Source organism: Heptranchias perlo, chromosome 36, assembly GCF_035084215.1.
Source record: "Heptranchias perlo isolate sHepPer1 chromosome 36, sHepPer1.hap1, whole genome shotgun sequence".
Lineage (NCBI taxonomy): Eukaryota > Metazoa > Chordata > Chondrichthyes > Hexanchiformes > Hexanchidae > Heptranchias > Heptranchias perlo.
This window is the reverse complement of record NC_090360.1, coordinates 17,907,080-17,926,975: the sequence shown is the minus strand read 5'-3', so window position 1 is coordinate 17,926,975 and position 19,896 is coordinate 17,907,080. Positions and strand designations below refer to the sequence as shown.

Sequence of the window (19,896 nt, the reverse complement as noted above, 5' to 3'; positions counted from 1 at the left end):
TCGTCGCGGCTGCCGATCGTCACCCGGAATTTATGGCACAGGACGCGGATGTTCTGCAAGCTCAGCACGCTATCCAGGTCCAGCTCTGTCAGCACGCGGTGGAACTGTGACTGCGAGACGCTGCCGATGTTCAGACGGTCGTAGTCCTCAAACAGGGGGAAGAGCTGGACTTGTTTCTCCCTCACCTGCCAACGAGGAACATTTCTTTTCATTTGAGCTAGTTTTCAGAAATTGACAGTTATATCAAAATATTTATCACTTCCTGTTAATTCTCACATTGATTCTTTATCTCTTTAGTTCTGCCCAATCTTTTTTTTTGACCTTTTTCCTTTCGTTATTTCATTATTTTTCTTCGTTGTTTCTTTACTGATGTAAAGGGAGATACCTCCAGCAACTTCTCGAAACCAGACTCAGGATTCCACCCGCCCAGCTCCCTCCCTGGCCCACACCTTGGACCCATCCGCCCAGCTCCCTCCCTGGCCCACGCCTTGGACCCACCCGCCCAGCTCCCTCCCTGGCCCACGCCTTGGATCCATCCGCCCAGCTCCCTCCCTGGCCCACGCCTCAGACCCCATCCGCCCAGCTCCCTCCCTGGCCCACGCTTTGGACCCATCCGCCCAGCTCCCTCCCTGGCCCACGCCTTGGACCCATCCGCCCAGCTCCCTCCCTGGCCCACGCCTTGGACCCATCCGCCCAGCTCCCTCCCTGGCCCACGCCTCAGACCCCATCCGCCCAGCTCCCTCCCTGGCCCACGCCCAGCTCCCTCCCTGGCCCACGCCTTGGACCCCATTCGCCCATCTCCCTCCCTGGCCCACGCCTCTGACCCCACCCGCCCAGCTCCCTCCCTGGCCCACGCCCAGCTCCCTCCCTGGCCCACGCCCAGCTCCCTCCCTGGCCCACGCCTTGGACCCATCCGCCCAGCTCCCTCCCTGGCCCACGCCTTGGATCCCATCCGCCCAGCTCTCTCCCTGGACCACGCCCAGCTCCCTCCCTGGCCCACGCCTTGGACCCATCCGCCCAGCTCCCTCCCTGGCCCACGCCTTGGGCCCCATCTGCCCAGCTCCCTCTCTGGCCCACGCCCAGCTCCCTCCCTGGACCACGCCTTGGACCCATCCGCCCAGCTCCCTCCCTGGGCCACGCCTTGGACCCCATCCGCCCAGCTCTCTCCCTGGCCCATGCCCAGCTCCCTCCCTGGCCTACGCCTTGGACCCCATCCACCCAGCTCCCTCCCTGGCCCACGCCTCGGACCCCACCCACCCAGCTCCCTCCCTGGCCTACGCCTTGGACCCCATCCACCCAGCTCTCTCCCTGGCCCACGCCTTGGACCCCATCCGCCCAGCTCCCTCCCTAGCTCTGGTCCCTGGCTCCAGCCCTTCATCTGTCTCTCTAGACTGGACAACTGACTTAACCCCTCCCACTCTCACTTAAAATAGGCAGTCAGTCACCATGGGCCTACAATTCCGTGTCTGCCACGTCCAGCATGTGCTGCTCATCGAAAGAGAATCAGCCCTTGGAAACCTGTCTTCACAGGAGTCTTAACTATTCTTCAAAACCAGAATTATCCATCCACCAATAAATAAGCCAACTCATTAATGAGGGAAAATTATGGCAGTGGATTAAACACCGTATACGATCGACCTCTCTAATCGGGGCCTCCCATCAACAATTAGTCAATCATGGGTCAGCAGGGTCTGATTTTTCTATCCATTTAAATGTGGGACCTAGATTTGAATCCAATCCAGATCAACGGAATAATAGTCGCCTCTTTCTGCTGGCTGTGTGAGTCCTACTTAAAACAAATTTGGGGACTCTTGTATACTTCACATTGGTCACAAGACCACAGCAAAGAACTGGCCATAATTTGTCACTAATTGTGACATCAGTTTCATCCCGGGCCGACACTTGCAATAGGCCCAGCGTTATAATGGTAACTGCCTATGTAAACTTGTCACGCTGCAATTACACCCTCCCGCTAGTGGGGGTGCTGTAGCTCCTCAGTTTTGCATCCCCAGCTCCTGAGCCTGGACTGCAGAGAAACTCTAATTCACCAGCAAGGCTGGTGTGAAAAATGAAAGTGTCACTCGGGTGCAGAACAAAGTGGCGTGCTGAGTTTTTGTGGAAGGCGTTAGCCTGCATCTAGGCCATGGTGTATCTGACCAGGGAGAACTTGAAGGGGCGGAGCAGGGGGAGCTGGAGACATTCCACCATCTGTAGCCAGTACACTGAGAAACCAGTTTAGCTGAATTCCTGTGTGAGTTATCTTATAGGGTGTGTTAAATAAAACAAACCTTGAGCAGCTAAGGAAACCCAAATATTTAAGAAAGTTTGCACCGTAGCAAGGCTGTAAATGACTAACACTTGGGAGGCTGATGACTATTGTCCTTCTTAACCAGGGCTCTGGTAAATCTGTGGAGAACATCACGATTTTCATAACACTAAATAATCTGTAGGTTATACAGTGTGCTGAATGACTGTCGGGGGAGGGGAAACATATTTGTCTACAAATAAGAACAGAACATTCTAGAAATGGTTCAATCGGCATCTGAAAGAGAACGACAGACCAGATATTTCTGTCTGTAGGGCCTGGAGAATGCTCGTTTCCCAGGCACTATAGAAAGGAAAAAGGGGACAGGGATTGTGTTCCATCAGCCCACTAGCTCCATTACTCTGCCCCTGATTTCCTGGGCTTCTCTAAATGGGCAGAGCAAGGCCTACGTCTACGATAGGCTCAGGCCCAGCGTTAGAATGTTAATGAGGTGGAGAGGGAACGTTCCCGGCCCACCTACACAAGAACATAAGGCAGGAGTAGGCCATACGGCCCCTCGAGCCTGCTCCGCCATTCAATGAGATCATGGCTGATCTTCGACCTCAACTCCACTTTCCCGCCCGATCCCCATATTCCTTGATTCCCCTAGAGTCCAAAAATCTATCTACCTCAACCTTGAATATACTCAATGACTCAGTATCCACAGCCCTCTGGGGTAGAGAATTCCAAAGATTCACAACCCTCTGAGTTAAGAAATTACTCCTCATCTCAGTCTTAAACGGCCAACCATTTATCCTGAGGCTATGTCCCCTAGTTCTAGACTCTCCAGCCAGGGGAAACAGCCTCTCTGCATCTACCCTGTCAAGCCCCCTCAGAATCTTACATGTTTCAATGAGATCACCACTCATTCTTCTAAAGTCCAGAGAGTATGTGCCCATTCTACTCAATCTCTCCTCAGAACGATCGAGGGCTACCCGCTTCCAGTGGCAATGGGCCTTGTGCTAGGACCCTCTCCCCCCCACCCCACCCCTTAGATCAAAGGGTCTGAGAAGACCTAAAGGTGAGTTTTCTTTTACGCTTTATCAGGAAGCCAGAGGCTCTTCAAGCATTGGGGCCTTCTCCAACAGCAGCCAGATGGCTGAGGCTGGAGGCCAGGCCTACACCTGACCTGCACTTTCTCCTTTCCCCATGATATGTGTAAGATTGGGAATATCCATTGGAACTATCCTGTTAGGATTGAGAATGTGAATCCCACTGCCTATCACTGGAGCACCACTCTTATTTATTTGTTCTTGGGATGTGGGCGACGCTGGCATGGCAGTATTTATTACCTAGTTGCCCCGAGGGCATTAAGAACCAAACATGTAGTGTGGGACTGGAGTCACATGTAGGCCAGGCCGGGTAAGGCCAGCAGATTCCTCCCAGAAGGACATTAGTCAACTAGTTGGATTTTAATGACAATGGAACAGATTTCATGGTCATTTTTCTGGTGCCAGCCCATAAATGACCAGATTTATTGAATTCAACCACACAACTTGCCATGGTGAGATTTGAACTCATGACCTCTGGGTTGCTAGTCCAGACACCAGGATACCGTACCCTCGTTACCTTTTTGACCATTGAGTGTTCATTATCAAATCCCTCATGATGTGGTTACCTTTTGTGCCAGTCTAGCCAAGGTCTGCTGGTAAACACTGGCATCTTCTGTAGACAGTGTGTTCAGAGTCCAATCCGCAGGTGGCTTGTACTGGGTTACCTATCAGACAGGAACATTAGGAACATCAGTGATCAAACACTCCAGCACTGTTCCTCCAACCCACAAACGTGACCTATTCTCAGTGGCCTTTTGTCCCTCTTATTATTTCACACAAATGATGTTCTGAACTGCTAATTTTGCATTGATTTACTGCCTTTAATACAAGAATAGCATAACTTCCAGCATGCAAAACAGTTCATAAGGGAGAGGGTCCATTCACACTTCAACTGTAGCATCTGATTTAGGTTTTGCACTGACCCTACAGTTGTGGCGTAAATGCAAGAAGAAGAAAGAAATAATTGCATTTATATAGCGCCTTTCATGACCTCAGATCGTCCCAAAGAGCTTTAAAGCCAATGACGTACTTTCTGAAATGTAGTCACGACTGTAATGTAGGAAACACGGCAGCCTATTTGTACACAGCATGACCCACAAACTGTAAAGAGGTAATGACCAGATAATCTGTTTTTTAGTGACGTTGGTTGAGGGATAAATATTAGCCCAGAACGCCGGGGGGAACTCCCCATTGCTTCTTCAAATAGTGTCGTGGGATCTTTAACGTCCACCTGAGGGGGCAGATAGAATCTCGGTTTAACCTCTCATCCGAAAGACAGCCCCTCTGACAGTGCAGCACTCCCTCTGTGCTGCACTGGAGTGTCAGCCTGGATTATGTGCTCAAGTCTCTGGTATAGAGACTTGAACCCACAACTTTCTGACTCAGAGGCGAGAGAGATACCATTGATACCAACGACACCCTAAGCCTGAATCAGGAGTCAGGGTCTGACCTGGTACTGGTGTGAAGTGGAGTGGGACTCCCTTGGGAAGGGAATCACATTCCGCTTGACTCTGGAGTCAGTTCGGGCTTTAACACCTGAAACTAAGGTTCAACTTGTGACGTAAATGCACCCTTAGTGCCTCACTACTCCCTCTACAGGAAAGAATCAAATTGTAGGGGTCGATTTTAACTGGTAGGCCATTAAAATCAATAGGGTGACTTAGCCGCCGATGTCCAGCCTGGATCCCAGGTGTGCAATTTTAACCTGCTCTTCTGAGCAGGCGGCTAAGGTGCCCACCTGAAGCTGGCGGAGTCCTTCTTTAAATATGCAGATCGAGCCTGATGACATCATTGGGGCCCGACCGTGATTTTAACTCTGACCCGAGTGGCGTTCACGCCAGGTAAAGTCAAGTGAGAAGAGGATCAGGAGCAGAAGAAGCCGTTCAAGGTACAAGGTCCTTTGTAGGTCCTTTGTCCAGAGGAGCAGGAGTCTTCATCCTGACGCCACAAGTAGGTTAAGCTTACATTGACCCAGTCTCCCGCTCCCCCACCCCACACCCCCAGACCCTCCCAGAACCTCCACACTCATCACTTATCTGAGCACCGCAGGCGAAAAGGAACCGGCTGAAATTCCACAGGCCGACAATCGCGTCTCGCCCATTTACAACCTGCAACGGGTGGGACGTTGGCGGGAGACATATTAATGAGGCCAGGCCGGTCTAGATGGGCATGGCCTCATTCTGCCGTGGATGGCCAGAATCTAAATGACACCAGTGGTTTCTGGCTGGGAGCCGCTGAGAGTTGAAATCCCGTCCATGGTGTTTTTTTATTTCAGGGGTTTGGGTAACACAGTGATGTTTGTCCCCTGCTCTCCTACATTCCTGATTCACCATTTCATGGGCACGACCAGTCCTCAGTACCCCGTCCATTTGGCTCTCATTATCCATGAGCCTGGATGATCTGGAGGGCCAATTTTCTGGGTTTTCTTTGCGGCCGGCTGCATACAAGGGGATCTCACAGGCAGACTGCTTGTGACCCTTCAGCCACAGTGGGCAGCGGGCTGGTGATTCCCTGATGTGGCTGGCTGGTGGGTGAGGCTTGCAGCAGGCATTGCGAACTGGGAAAATCAGTCCTTGTGCATCAGCGGGCTATTCAACTGTGGAGGAAAAATCGACAGGCCAGAGTCTGTCCTCTGCCATCAGTGCGCAATCACACAGATCTGTGTGTGATCTCACTCATATACTCACACACAAACCACAAATACACATAAACACACACATGTACAAACACACAAATAAACACAAACACACACACATATAAACACACACATATGCAAACACACACACAAATACACAAGCACAAATACGCATGCACACGTGCATACAAATACACACACACACAAATATACATGCACACATGTATACGCGCATTGATGTACACACGCACAAACACATACACAGACATACAAACACTCAGAGACACACACACATTTACACATGCGCACGCACACACGTCCACACATACACGTACACCCAGACACACAGATTATATATAAGGAGTGAGAACCCTGGCTGTTATTCCCCTCCGAAGCACAAGGACACAGAGGTCAAATGTTGTATCCAGTTACTGCCCTGGCTGAAACCAGGAAACTGAGCCCGGCCCTGTTGCCCCTTGTACCATATCTCAAAACGAGGTCACTGTATAGTTAAACACAGAGCAACCAACTTCAAAGAAAAGATTCAGGATCAAGATATCTTCTGCTATTTGTAGTGGACTTGTACAGGTGAGTAGAAAGAAGGTGTTTGCAATTCTGCTGTAAATCACCAATGGGGTAAATCCCTCCACCTGAGAATCTTCAAGCTGATTTTACTTGAAATTTACTGATCTCCATTAGGAGGCTTGAAGTAAGATTTGTTAAGGCCACTGACTATACCTCTGCTCGAGGAAACTTCTCAAGATGGTTGAGTGTAAAAATAGATTCAATATCGTCGATGAAAAGCTTATAATCAACAAAGTCTGTTTTCCCACAGTTTTCATATCTAGAAAACAAGAAAATGCACATACTGTGAATTTAAACATCTGAGGCTTGTCCCTTCATTCATACACAGATGAGAAGCCAGCTCTCGCATCAATGCTACAAAAACCCCTCAAATGTTTTCCTTCATTTTGATTATTCATAATCTAATCTGTAATGTGGAATAATGTTTACATTAGTTTTTGATTTGGGATAATTTTTATAATAGTCTGTAATATGAGATAATAATTGTAACGTCTGTCATGTGGGATAATGCTTTCTGAGCTTCCTCCAAAGTAAAGAACTGCATTTATATAGCGCCTTTCACAACTTCAGGACATCCCGAAGCACTTTACAGCCAATTAAGTACTTTTTGAAGTGTAGTCACTGTTGTAATGTAGCAGCCAATTTGCACACAGCAAGACCCCAAACAGCAGAGAGATAAACGGTCAGATAATCTGTTTTAGTGATGGTGGTTGAGGGACAAATATTACTCAGGACACTGGGGAGAACTCCCCTGCTCTTCTTCAAATAGTGCCATGGGATCTTTTACATCCATCTGAGAGGGCAGACCTGGTTTAACATCTCATCCGAAAGACGGCACCTCCAGCCATGCAGCACTCTCTCAGTACTGCACTGGGTGTCAGCCTGGATTACATACTCAAGTCACTGGAGTGGGACTTGAACTCACAACCTTTTGACTCAGAGTGTTACCCACTGAGCCACAGCTGACACTCAAAGTAATAGAAAGAGAAAATAATTGAAAGCATCATTACTTACAGCAGAATTAATGGCTGCCAATCAATGCTGGATTTCTCTCAGAGGGTTATGAACCTTTGGAATTCTTTGCCCCAAATAGCGGTGGAGGCTGAGTCACTGAATATATTCAAGGCTGAGTTAGACAAATTTTTCATCAGCAAGGGAGTCAAAGGATATGGGGAACAGGCGGGAAAGTGGAGTTGAGGCCAGAATCAGATTAGCCATTATCTCATTGAATGGCGGAGCAGGCTCGAAGGGCCAAATTGCCTACTCCTGCTCCTATCTCTTATGTTCTTATGTTCAACTGTGCCCAGTCAATGAGGTGAGAGCAGTTCAAAAATATGCTCCTATTTTTACTTTTTGAGCATAATAAAAATAGTGCAACTTCAGAAAAAGCCATAGTGAGTACTGAAAATCATCAGTAATAAACACCAAAACTGTCTATTTATAAATTGCCCTTATCAGAGTTGAGTCTTGCCACATTGCTGCAGAGAGGCTCAAGCAAGACTGAAGACACTGGGGTGAGTACAACACTGAAGGAGTATGCGACGCTGGGATACAGTGCTGAGCAATGTACTAGAATGACAGAAGTGAATGTGGTATTGGGATGTGGGGTGAGAATAGTATCTGAACAGAGGGGTCAGCATGAAATATAAGAGAGGGCATGGTACCAACAGGTATGAGTAAGCATGATAATGGGGTGCAAGATTGGGCACAGTATTGGGGTGCACGAGCAAACATGGGACTGGGACGTTGGGATGAGGAATTTGGCATTGACCCTACATTTTAGACTGGGGTTTAAGCTCAATGGGTTGGTGTGAGAGGTGTGGACACTAAACCAGCATTTCAATGGGTTTGTGTTTGATGCAATCACCTCTAGTTTGATGTCTCCCTTAGAAAACATCTACAGAAGCTGAACTATTGAAAGTATTAATTTATTTAGGTGCTGCATTTTATTTTCTGCCCTGTTCAGGTCCCCTCTTGCTCCACACACCCATATCCCAGCCAGGACGATGTACCTGCATTCAGGTTTGTAGCTCTGCAATTTTCAGCTATCAGTGTAACCCATCAAGGGGGTCGTGTAACCCATACAGAAACTTACCATTAAAAGAATGGTTACTGTAGCTATGACGTTTGGGATCAAAACAACAACAACTTGCATTTATATCGCGCCTTTGACGTAGAAAAATGTCCCAAGGCGCTTCACAGGAGCGTAATCAGACAGAATCTGACACCGAGTCTCATAAGGAGATATTAGGACTGGACTAAGCTTGGTCAAAGAGCTAGGTTTTAAGGAGCATCATAAAAGGAGGAGAGGCGGAGAGGTTTAGGGAGAGAATTCAAAAGGGGATGAGTTTAACAAAATCGGGGTGAAGCCCCGTTGTTTTAAGTGGAAATTCAACCAAAATCTGCAGTGTTTACTTACGCTTTCTCGAGTATCGCCATCTCTGATGGTTGTAACTCAAACTCGTCCAAGTCAAGCGCCCTCCTGAAGTTACTCTTTAGAATATGTCCGCTATTCAATTTGTCAAAGTCCTTCATATGCTCACCAATCCTTATCCGCTCTCTGTATACCTGAACCAACACAATATAGGCAAGGAGCAGGCTTTAAATGCAAACAGCTGTCTTCCTGTTTCATAACTCACACATCCAAACAGTTAACATTTAATTACGGGATTGTTTCATTACATAGGTCGAGAACCAGAGGAACAGATTTAAGGTGATTGGCCAAAGAACCAAAGGCGACATGAGGAAAAACTTTTTTACGCAGTAAATCTGGAATGTGCTGCTTGAAAGGGTGGTGGAAGCAGATTCAAACGTGGCCTTCAAAATGGAAGGGAAAAAATTTGCAGGGCTATGGGGAAAGAGCGGGGGAATGGGACTAACTGGATTGCTGTTACAAAGAGCTGGCATGGGCTCGATGGGCCGAATGGCCTCCTTCTGTGCTGTAACCATTCTATGATTCTATATAGCCTCTTCATATTGGATTTTCCTTTTGATATGGTTTTAGATATTAGGGGGATGAATTTTGACTTGAGCAGGGATGCAATGCTGGCAGTACTGTAACTGCCACCTGTTCTATGGCCTGTCCGATATTCAGTTCCAGTGAATATGAGCTTGATTGTTCTTCAAAGCTTGTCAATCGTAGTCGACAATGAGACTGGTACTGAGGCAGAGAGCACAGGCTCTTCAATGGGCTACTAATCCTGATCATCTATCTTTCTTTTTGTGGCGCACAAACTCCTTGCCAGTTCGAAAGTGTAAATGCTGTTTGCACTTATGACAACAGAATTGTGGGTCAGGTGTAGCTTTGCTGCTGCTTTCACCTCCCTGGCTGTTGTTGCTTTTGTATCTTCACCCTCTTCCCTTGGAGAAGAGTGTGAAGTAGTGGAAGGATTTGTGGACTGATTAACAGTCTGACAGGCTGCAATGTGAATGCTCCTTCCGTGGTTGTAACCATCTTTATACCTGTAAGGAGTCTTACAACACCAGGTTATAGTCCAACAGCTTTATTTGGAATCACAAACTTTCGGAGCTTTCTTCCTTTGTCAGGTGAGTGGAGGATTCCATCAATGCACAGCATATATAGTCAGAGAACAATGCCTGGTGATTACAGATAATCTTTCCAACTGCCCATTATCACACCTCGGCATTGATATAATCAAAGCAATCAAAGGAGTGGATGGTGCTCAGACAGAGAAACATTACATCCCAGACTACTGAATACACAAGCGGTCATAACACAAAGACAGAGAGAGAGAGACAGAGAATGACCAGTTGTATTAAAAACAGATAACTTTTTCTTGCTGGTGGGGTTACATGTAGCATGACATGAACCCAAGATCCCGGTTGAGGCCGTCCTCATGGGTGTGGAACTTGGCTATCAATTTCTGCTTGACGATTTTGCGTTGTCGTTGTCGTGCCTTCGAGACACACGACAACGCAAAATCGTCAAACAGTCGTTGTCGAGGTTTGGGGCAATACCTCGGCGTTCCAAGGCAGTTGGATTAAGTTCTTTCAGCGATGTCCTTGGATTTGTCTTAGTCAGAATGTGTCAACTGAGTTATAATAATAAACAAGTGAAGCAACTCCTTTTTGGTGCTATAGACAGTTACGTATATCAGAGATTGTTTAAGACGATGTCTGGCTATTATTAATGAACACTGTATACTGGGAAGGAGTGAAAGGAAGACATTGGAATTCAGTATATGAGGAAAAACTGAATATGGTACATTGTAACTGTGTGTAATGCCAGAAAACAGGAATAGCTGTATAACTGGAGTGAATGTGCAGGGTACACCTGTACTCTGCATAATGGGAGTGAATGTGCAGGGTACACCTGTACTCTGTATAATGGGAGTGAATCTAGAGGGTACACCTGTACTGTACATAATTGGAGTGAATGTGAAGGGTACATCTGTACTCTGTATAATTGGAGTGAATATACAGGGTACACCTGTACTCTGTAAAATGGGAGCGAATGTGCAGGGTACGCCTGTACTCTGTATAATTGGAGTGAATGTGCAGGGTACACCTGTACTCTGTATAATTGGAGTGAATGTGCAGGGTACACCTGTACTCTGTATAACTGGAGTGAATGTACAGGGTACACCTGTACTCTGCATAATGGGAGTGAATGTGCAGGGTACACCTGTACTCTGTATAATGGGAGTGAATCTAGAGGGTACACCTGTACTGTACATAATTGGAGTGAATGTGAAGGGTACATCTGTACTCTGTATAATTGGAGTGAATGTGCAGGGTACACCTGTACTCTGTATAACTGGAGTGAATGTGCAGGGTACACCTGTACTCTGTATAATTGGAGTGAATGTGCAGGGTACACCTGTACTCTGTATAATTGGAGCGAATGTGCAGGGTACACCTGTACTCTGTATAATTGGAGTGAATGTGCAGGGTACACCTGTACTCTGTATAATGGGAGTGAATGTGCAGGGTACACCTGTACTCTGTATAACTGGAGTGAATGTGCAGGGTACACCTGTACTCTGTATAACTGGAGTGAATGTGCAGGGTACACCTGTACTCTGTATAACTGGAATGAATGTGCAGGGTACACCTGTACTCTGTATAACTGGAGTGAATGTGCAGGGTACAGCTGTACTCTGTATAACTGGAGTGAATGTGCAGGGTACACCTGTACTCTGTATAACTGGAATGAATGTGCAGGGTACACCTGTACTCTGTATAACTGGAGTGAATGTGCAGGGTACACCTGTACTCTGTATAACTGGAGTGAATGTGCAGGGTACACCTGTACTCTGTATAACTGGAGTGAATGTGCAGGGTACACCTGTACTCTGTATAATGGGAGTGAATGTGCAGGGTACACCTGTACTCTGTATAACTGGAGTGAATGTGATACTGGTATTGAAACTCTGTATGGTTGGAGTGAATGGGACTGGTACACTGTGATAAACTGTGCTAAATATTTTCACCTTGGTTTTAATCTTTTCTAAGATGCAGTCAATGTCAGATGAGGCCCCACATTCAAGGCTTCTCCTTGACTCATTCAGCTGGTGAATCTCACTCATTAGTTTGTTGTACCTGTAAAGAACAAGAGAAAAAGTTTCAAAGATGGAAAAAATCCAATCAGCTCATAGAGCAGCACAGCCTGGCATCCAACTCACTACAGCCTGGCATCCAACTCACCACAGCCTGGCATCCAACTCACCACAGCCTGGCATCCAACTCACCACAGCCTGCCATCCAACTCACTACAGCCTGGCATCCAACTCACTACAGCCTGGCATCTAACTCACCATGACTGGGTCAAACTCACCACGGCCCGGGTCAAACTCACCATGGCCCGGGTCAAACTCACCTCGGCCCAGGTCAAACTCACCACGGCCCAGGTCAAACTCACCACAGTTTAGGTCAAAGTCAACACTGCCAGTATCCAATTCGCCACGGCCTGGGTCCAATTCACCGCTGACCAGGTCCAACTCACCACGGCCCGGATGAAACTCACCAATGCCTGGGTCCAACTCACCACGGCCCAGATGAAACTCACCAATGCCCGGGTCCAACTCACCATGGCCCGGGTGAAACTCACCATGGCCCGGGTCCAACTCACCATGGCCCGGGTGAAACTCACCAATGCCCGGGTCCAACTCACCATGGCCCGGATGAAACTTACCAATGCCCGGGTCCAACTCACCATGGCCCGGGTGAAACTCACCATGGCCCGGGTGAAACTCACCAATGCCCGGGTCCAACTCACCATGGCCCGGGTGAAACTCACCAATGCCCGGGTCCAACTCACATGGCCCGGATGAAACTCACCAATGCCCGGGTCCAACTCACCATGGCCCGGGTGAAACTCACCATGGCCCGGGTGAAACTCACCAATGCCCGGGTCCAATTCACCATGGCCCGGGTGAAACTCATCAATGCCTGGGTCCAATTCACCGCTGCCCAGATCCAACTCACCATGGCCCGGGTGAAACTCACCAATGCCCAGGTCCAACTCACCACGGCCCGGGTGAAACTCACCACTTTGGTGATTTGGTATCCAGTTCACACGGCACAATTCTAAATCACCAAGGCCCGGCATTCAATTTACCCGGCTCGACACACAATTACATTTCAAATTCCCCTGTCTTTGACTCCACTATCTTACCCAATAGATTATTCCAAACATTTATCACTCTCTAATCAAATCATTTTTTCTAAGATCGGTTTCAAATTGACTTTTCACCAATGTAAATTGGTGCACTTTGACCTACATTCCCAATTACAGAGATGGAGAGGGGCAAAACCATGAAAGGATTTAAACATGAAGATAAGAATTTTAAATTTGAGGCGTTGGGGGACGAGGAGCCAGTGTAAGCCAGCGGGGATAGGGGTGATAGGCAAGCTGGACTTGGTGCAGGAGGGGATATAGGCAGCAGAGTTTTGCATGAGTTGAAGTTTACAAGGGGTGGGCGTCGGCCAGGAGAGCGATGGAGTGATCGAAGATCTTCAGCTGATCTTTCAGTCATTTTTCCTGTGACATTCTCTGTCACCCCTCCTTGACCTCACTGTGGCCTTGGCACAGTAAACCATGCCATCCTCCTCCGTTGTCCAGGTCAATGTTTAGTTCCACTCTTACCTAGTCCATTGTAGCCAGAACATCTCCAGCAATGACTTCTCTTCCCACCCCATCCCTGATCTGTGCTGCATTCGCTCATTCACAGTCATGTTGGCTTTAGCATCCCGAAGACAGAGAAGGGAAAAAAACCAGCATGGGTTCCAGCTTCTAATCACTAGCCTGTTGGAAAGTGTAATTGTTAAGCGAGGGCAGGATTGGGCTTGGTTGTGATGCTCCCCGTAGCCAAATAGCCTCCTACCCACAACAGCATAACCTAACATGAGTCGTCATCTTCAGGAGATGGTGGGGGAGGAGGGAAGAAAACTGGAACAACAAGCCCAAAAAACCTGCCTCCCACTCTCTGGGCAGGAGACGGTGCGTGTGAACCATCCAGTGATACACACTCATACTCACATCTGCACAGGCTTCTGCTGGGGATCCACCTCGTCCAGGAACCTGACATAGTCGAAGCCCAGCTCGTCGGAGAACACTTTCTCAAGCAGATCCATTTCTTCTTCGGTTGCTTGCAGGTTGAGCTGAGAAAGGCATCGGCAAAACTGCGTCCAAAACACGTGGCCATTGTTATATCTAGAAAAGTGGCAGTGGTGAGACTCACACCGTGGAACTCAACCATCTACACTGCACACCTGAGACGGGATCATTCAGACCGTGACTATCACTGCGATCGTATATACGATTTTTTAACAAAAGAAATAATTAGATCAGCCATGGTCTAATTGAATGGCGGAACAGATTCAAGGGGCTGAATGGTGTACTCCTGTTTCTATATTAATAAAAAACTCCTCCATTTGGCAACTATCTCGTCCCTTTTATTTTTATGCCTTCCTCCCCATGTTGAACATCCATTCCTAACTGGGAATCAGCCAGCTTCCAGTTGACTTGCTTCCGATGCTGCTGCTTTGAAACCAGTTGCTAGCAGGTGGGTGAAAGGGGAACAAGTTGACTCACCTTGTTATCTATTCTCTGCCCTGCCCCTCCTACAATGACAATGCAAACTGAGTGTGACTACAAATGGTCACTTGGCGTCACGTCACGTTAGCACCTGACTGTAATCGGGTGAGGAGGTCGATTCTCGGGTAAGATTTCTGTACCATTACAGTCACAGGCAAACCTGCACGACCCCCAGAACAAAGTCTCCTTTGAAAATGTTTTCCCCACACAGGGGTAACTTGAAAGTGAGCCTCACCATCGGGACTCCATTTTACAGAGGGAGACCTTCCGTTAAGGCTGCCCATTCAAAGGTAAGCATGGCCATGATTTTCCGATAGGCTCTGGCTGCGTGGGCAGCAGGGCCCTTGCAAAACTCAGCCGTATATTGTTAATAATGGCCCATCACAAATCAGGAGCTGGCCTTTTAATTTAAGGATTACACTTATAAGGTTTTATCAAATAAGGAAAACGATAACCAACATACTTGTCAAAATCTTTAAACACTGGGTATGTCAAGAGGTGCCTGTGACTGATCCGTTCCTTCAAACGACACATCAACGTCTCGAATTGAGCCCTCTCTGTGGTGCCTAAGGCGTTTGCATCCACGGTGCCAACCTTGGGCAACTGGAAGGTCTCCAATGGAGGGACCTTTACATTGGGCGTCTTCTCCAATTCAGGGAGGGTGAAAACTGGAAAGAGAGTTGATATTTATTTAAATAGTGCTGAGGCAACTCTTCAGTAAGAGATAGTTCTACAAGGTCTCTTGGTCACAATAGGCCTCTGATGAATCTACGATACAGAACCAGTACAGAACGAGCTACATAAATACTGTGGCTGCAAGAGCAGGTCAGAGGCTGGGTATTCTGCGGCAAGTGACTCACCTCCTGACTCCCCAAAGCCTTTCCACCATCTACAAGGCACAAGTCAGGAGAGTGATGGAATACTCTCCACTGGCCTGGATGAGTGCAGCTCCAAGAACACTCAAGATGCTTGACGCCATCCAGGACAAAGCAGCCCGCTTGATTGGCACCCCATCCACCTAAACATTCATTCCCTTCACCACCGGCGCACCGTGGCTGCAGTGTATACCATCTACAGGATGCACTGCAGGAACTCGCCAAGGCTTCTTTGACAGCACCTCCCAAACCCGCGATCTCTACCACCTAGAAGGACAAGGGCAGCAGGCACATGGGAACAACACCACCTGCATGTTCCCCTCCAAGTCACACACCATCCCGACTTGGAAATATATCGCCGTTCCATTATCATCGCTGGGTCAAAATCCTGGAACTCCCTATCTAACAGCACTGTGGGAAAACCTTCACCAGACAGACTGCAGCAGTTCAAGAAGGCGGCTCACCACCACCTTCTCAAGGGCAATTAGAGATGGGCAATAAATGCTGGCCTCGCCAGCGATGCCCACATCCCATGAATGAGTAAAAAAAAGTGCAGAAGACATTTCAAAGACAAAAAATTAAAGATTACACGAAGAAAGTAACTGGCTTTTTCAAGATATTTCCTGTTTCTCCACCTCTCCTGCTCCACAAGTCAGCGGCTGAGCAAGTAGTTTTGTACCTGAGTCAATGTCATTGGTGAACTTAGTCCACATGATGTGGCCAGGCCTCCTGAGATCTTCATAACATTCCACCAGAGCTCTGAACTGGGCTTCAGTTAGCTCAGGGTCGAATCCGATCATACTGAGAGTCCTCCTGAAGACAGAGGTGGGTATTCGTCTACTGTGCAAAGGATCAAAGTCCTCAATGAAGTCAACAGTCTGAAAGGGAAATATATTTTAGTTAGACCAGATGGGGTGCCCCCTGTGGGTCTGTCCTCCAACACCCTCTGTCTGGGCACCAGGGACCAGCTATGGGGCACCCTGTGGGTCTGCCCTCCAACACTCTCTGTCTGGGCACCAGGGACCAGCTAGGGGGCACCCTGTGGGTCTGCCCTCCAACACTCTCTGTCTGGGTACCAGGGACCAGTTAGGGGGGCTCCCTGCGGGTCTGCCCTCCAACACTCTCTGTCTGGGCACCAGGGACCAGCTAGGGGGCTCCCTGCGGGTCTGCCCTCCAACACTCTCTGTCTGGGCACCAGGGACCAGCTAGGGGGCACCCTGTGGGTCTGCCCTCCAACACTCTCTGTCTGGGCACCAGGGACCAGTTAGGGGGGCCCCCTGTGGGTCTGCCCTCCAACACTCTCTGTCTGGGTACCAGGGACCAGTTAGGGGGGCCCCCTGTGGGTCTGCCCTCCAACACTCTCTGTCTGGGTACCAGGGACCAGTTAGGGGGGCCCCCTGTGGGTCTGCCCTCCAACACTCTCTGTCTGGGTACCAGGGACCAGTTAGGGGGCACCCTGTGGGTCTGCCCTCCAACACTCTCTGTCTGGGTACCAGGGACCAGTTAGGGGGGCCCCCTGTGGGTCTGCCCTCCAACACTCTCTGTCTGGGTACCAGGGACCAGTTAGGGGGCACCCTGTGGGTCTGCCCTCCAACACTCTCTGTCTGGGTACCAGGGACCAGTTAGGGGGCACCCTGTGGGTCTGCCCTCCAACACTCTCTGTCTGGGTACCAGGGACCAGTTAGGGGGGCTCCCTGTGGGTCTGTCCTCCAACACTCTCTGTCTGGGTACCAGGGACCAGTTAGGGGGGCACCCTGTGGGTCTGCCCTCCAACACTCTCTGTCTGGGTACCAGGGACCAGTTAGGGGGGCTCCCTGCGGGTCTGTCCTCCAACACTCTCTGTCTGGGTACCAGGGACCAGTTAGGGGGGCTCCCTGCGGGTCTGTCCTCCAACACTCTCTGTCTGGGTACCAGGGACCAGTTAGGGGGGCCCCCTGTGGGTCTGCCCTCCAACACTCTCTGTCTGGGTACCAGGGACCAGTTAGGGGGGCCCCCTGTGGGTCTGCCCTCCAACACTCTCTGTCTGGGCACCAGGGACCAGCTAGGGGGCACCCTGTGGGTCTGCCCTCCAACACTCTCTGTCTGGGCACCAGGGACCAGCTAGGGGGCTCCCTGCGGGTCTGTCCTCCAACACTCTCTGTCTGGGTACCAGGGACCAGTTAGGGGGGCCCCCTGTGGGTCTGCCCTCCAACACTCTCTGTCTGGGTACCAGGGACCAGCTAGGGGGCACCCTGTGGGTCTGCCCTCCAACACTCTCTGTCTGGGTACCAGGGACCAGCTAGGGGGCTCCCTGTGGGTCTGCCCTCCAACACCCTCTGTCTGGGTACCAGGGACCAGTTAGGGGGGCTCCCTGCGGGTCTGCCCTCCAACACTCTCTGTCTGGGCACCAGGGACCAGCTAGGGGGCACCCTGTGGGTCTGCCCTCCAACACTCTCTGTCTGGGCACCAGGGACCAGCTAGGGGGCACCCTGTGGCTCTGCCCTCCAACACTCTCTGTCTGGGTACCAGGGACCAGTTAGGGGGGCCCCCTGTGGGTCTGTCCTCCAACACTCTCTGTCTGGGTACCAGGGACCAGTTAGGGGGGCCCCCTGTGGGTCTGTCCTCCAACACTCTCTGTCTGGGTACCAGGGACCAGTTAGGGGGGCCCCCTGTGGGTCTGTCCTCCAACACTCTCTGTCTGGGTACCAGGGACCAGTTAGGGGGGCCCCCTGTGGGTCTGCCCTCCAACACTCTCTGTCTGGGTACCAGGGACCAGTTAGGGGGGCTCCCTGTGGGTCTGTCCTCCAACACTCTCTGTCTGGGTACCAGGGACCAGTTAGGGGGGCCCCCTGTGGGTCTGTCCTCCAGCTCGAGGCAGCTCCTCCAGCAGAGGAGGAGGGAAAATCCGACGGGAGAAACGACAAAATAAAATGGAGATTAAAAAAGAAGTGAAAGGAGACGGTCGAGCCCTCACCCGGACTCTGTTGACCAGGACATGGTGGCGCATCCGGGCAAGCAACTCGCCTACGTCTACACTGCTGTCGTCGATCCTCGGCTGTGGCGTGAACCCAAGTTGTTGTTGTTCCGGTGAAATAGCTGGAGATTTGTCCTCCGATGAGTCCGGCTCAAAGGAATCCACTTTAAAACCGGTGTATTCTGGGAAAGAGAGACCCGGTTAAATGACCTTTTATACCGAAGGGGTAAGCTTCCCGTTTCCCGCTCTCCCGGCGCACAGCCTCGCCCACTGAGGGACAAAATCGCCGGGGGCAGATCCCAGGTTGTCCCATGCGATGGGCAGGAGAAGAAAATCTTGTACGCCCCTTCCCCCATCCCTCCCCACCCCCCCTCCTCACCGCGGTCTCACGGCACGCACTCCTGGGCGGGAGGTGGAATCGTTGTGTCTCTGTATTTAGAGGTCTCTAGAAACGCTGTTCAACTTGCATGGATTGAAGATAAAGAGTCCTATCATTGACTAATCCCACCCACACTGGTGTAACTCTCAGTGCATGTATCCGCTAGCACCCTCTAATTTGAAATGTACTCACATACTCAGTACTGCAGCACAGAAACGTAAGAATGTATGGAACTGAACAAGACCCCACAATCCATCAGGCTGGTCCCACTAACGATCACCCACTCCCTCGATCCAATCCTCCCTTAAATTCTCCGCACTATCCTCCTCCGTCGGGTATTCCGTGTGTTTATCACCCTCTGCGTAAAGCAGTTAGATCTAAAATGTTCCCTCTGCTAATCTCGAGCCCTTGTCCCCCTGGTCCCGGGAGTTTGTGGTGACCTGGAACATGTGGCGGGTTTAAGGAATACTGGGGGTGAAACTGGACTTGGACGGGACTCAAAACAGGCTTTTGCCCCCAGTTATAGGACATGCCCGATACTCAGTGTTATTGAATTCACAAAACTGAATGCCAGGCGGGGCATATAACGGGTGAGCGATGCGTTTCAGCTCGTTTTAATTCCCCCACTCAAACCCAATTTCATTCCCACTATCTATTCCTCAAGAATCTTGAACACTTGAACGATCTCTATCCCTGAGCCTTCTCTCCTCCAGAGTGGACAATCACAGGCTCTTCACGGGAAAAGTGATCCAACCGTGGCTAACTAGAGAAGTTAAGGATAGTATTAGATTAAAAGAAGAGGCTTACAATGTTGCCAAAAAGAGTAGTAAGCCTGAGGATTGGGAGGGTTTTAGAAATCAGCAAACAATGACCAAGAAATTGATAGAGAGTGAAAATTGAATTTGAGAGTAAACTAGCAAGAAATATAAAAACAGATTGTAAGAGCTTCTACAAGTATGTAAAAAGGAAGTGATTAGTAAAAGTAAACCTGGGTCTCTTAGAGACTCAAACAGGAGAAATTATAATGGGGAATAAGCAAATGGCAGAGATGTT

At 49.5% G+C, this 19,896-nt stretch overlaps 1 protein-coding gene across 3 annotated transcripts in view; it reads right to left on the bottom strand.

The window, feature by feature from the left end:
* LOC137304156 (uncharacterized) overlaps nucleotides 1-19,896 on the bottom strand; it is a 48,182-nt gene that overhangs the window by 2,720 nt on the left and 25,566 nt on the right. For all 3 annotated transcript variants that reach the window (XR_010958520.1, XR_010958521.1, XM_067972658.1), the window contains exons 8-16: nucleotides 18,465-18,646; nucleotides 16,191-16,389; nucleotides 15,100-15,304; nucleotides 14,079-14,252; nucleotides 12,031-12,139; nucleotides 8,997-9,145; nucleotides 6,731-6,836; nucleotides 3,924-4,022; nucleotides 1-185 (exon numbers count right to left, since the gene is read on the bottom strand). The exon at nucleotides 1-185 is cut by the window's left edge. Coding sequence is in view for 1 of the 3 variants with exons in the window: in XM_067972658.1 (XP_067828759.1) it covers nucleotides 1-185; nucleotides 3,924-4,022; nucleotides 6,731-6,836; nucleotides 8,997-9,145; nucleotides 12,031-12,139; nucleotides 14,079-14,252; nucleotides 15,100-15,304; nucleotides 16,191-16,389; nucleotides 18,465-18,646 (1,408 nt within the window). In the remaining 2 variants the exon portion in view is untranslated. The remainder of the gene's footprint in view (nucleotides 186-3,923; nucleotides 4,023-6,730; nucleotides 6,837-8,996; nucleotides 9,146-12,030; nucleotides 12,140-14,078; nucleotides 14,253-15,099; nucleotides 15,305-16,190; nucleotides 16,390-18,464; nucleotides 18,647-19,896) is intronic.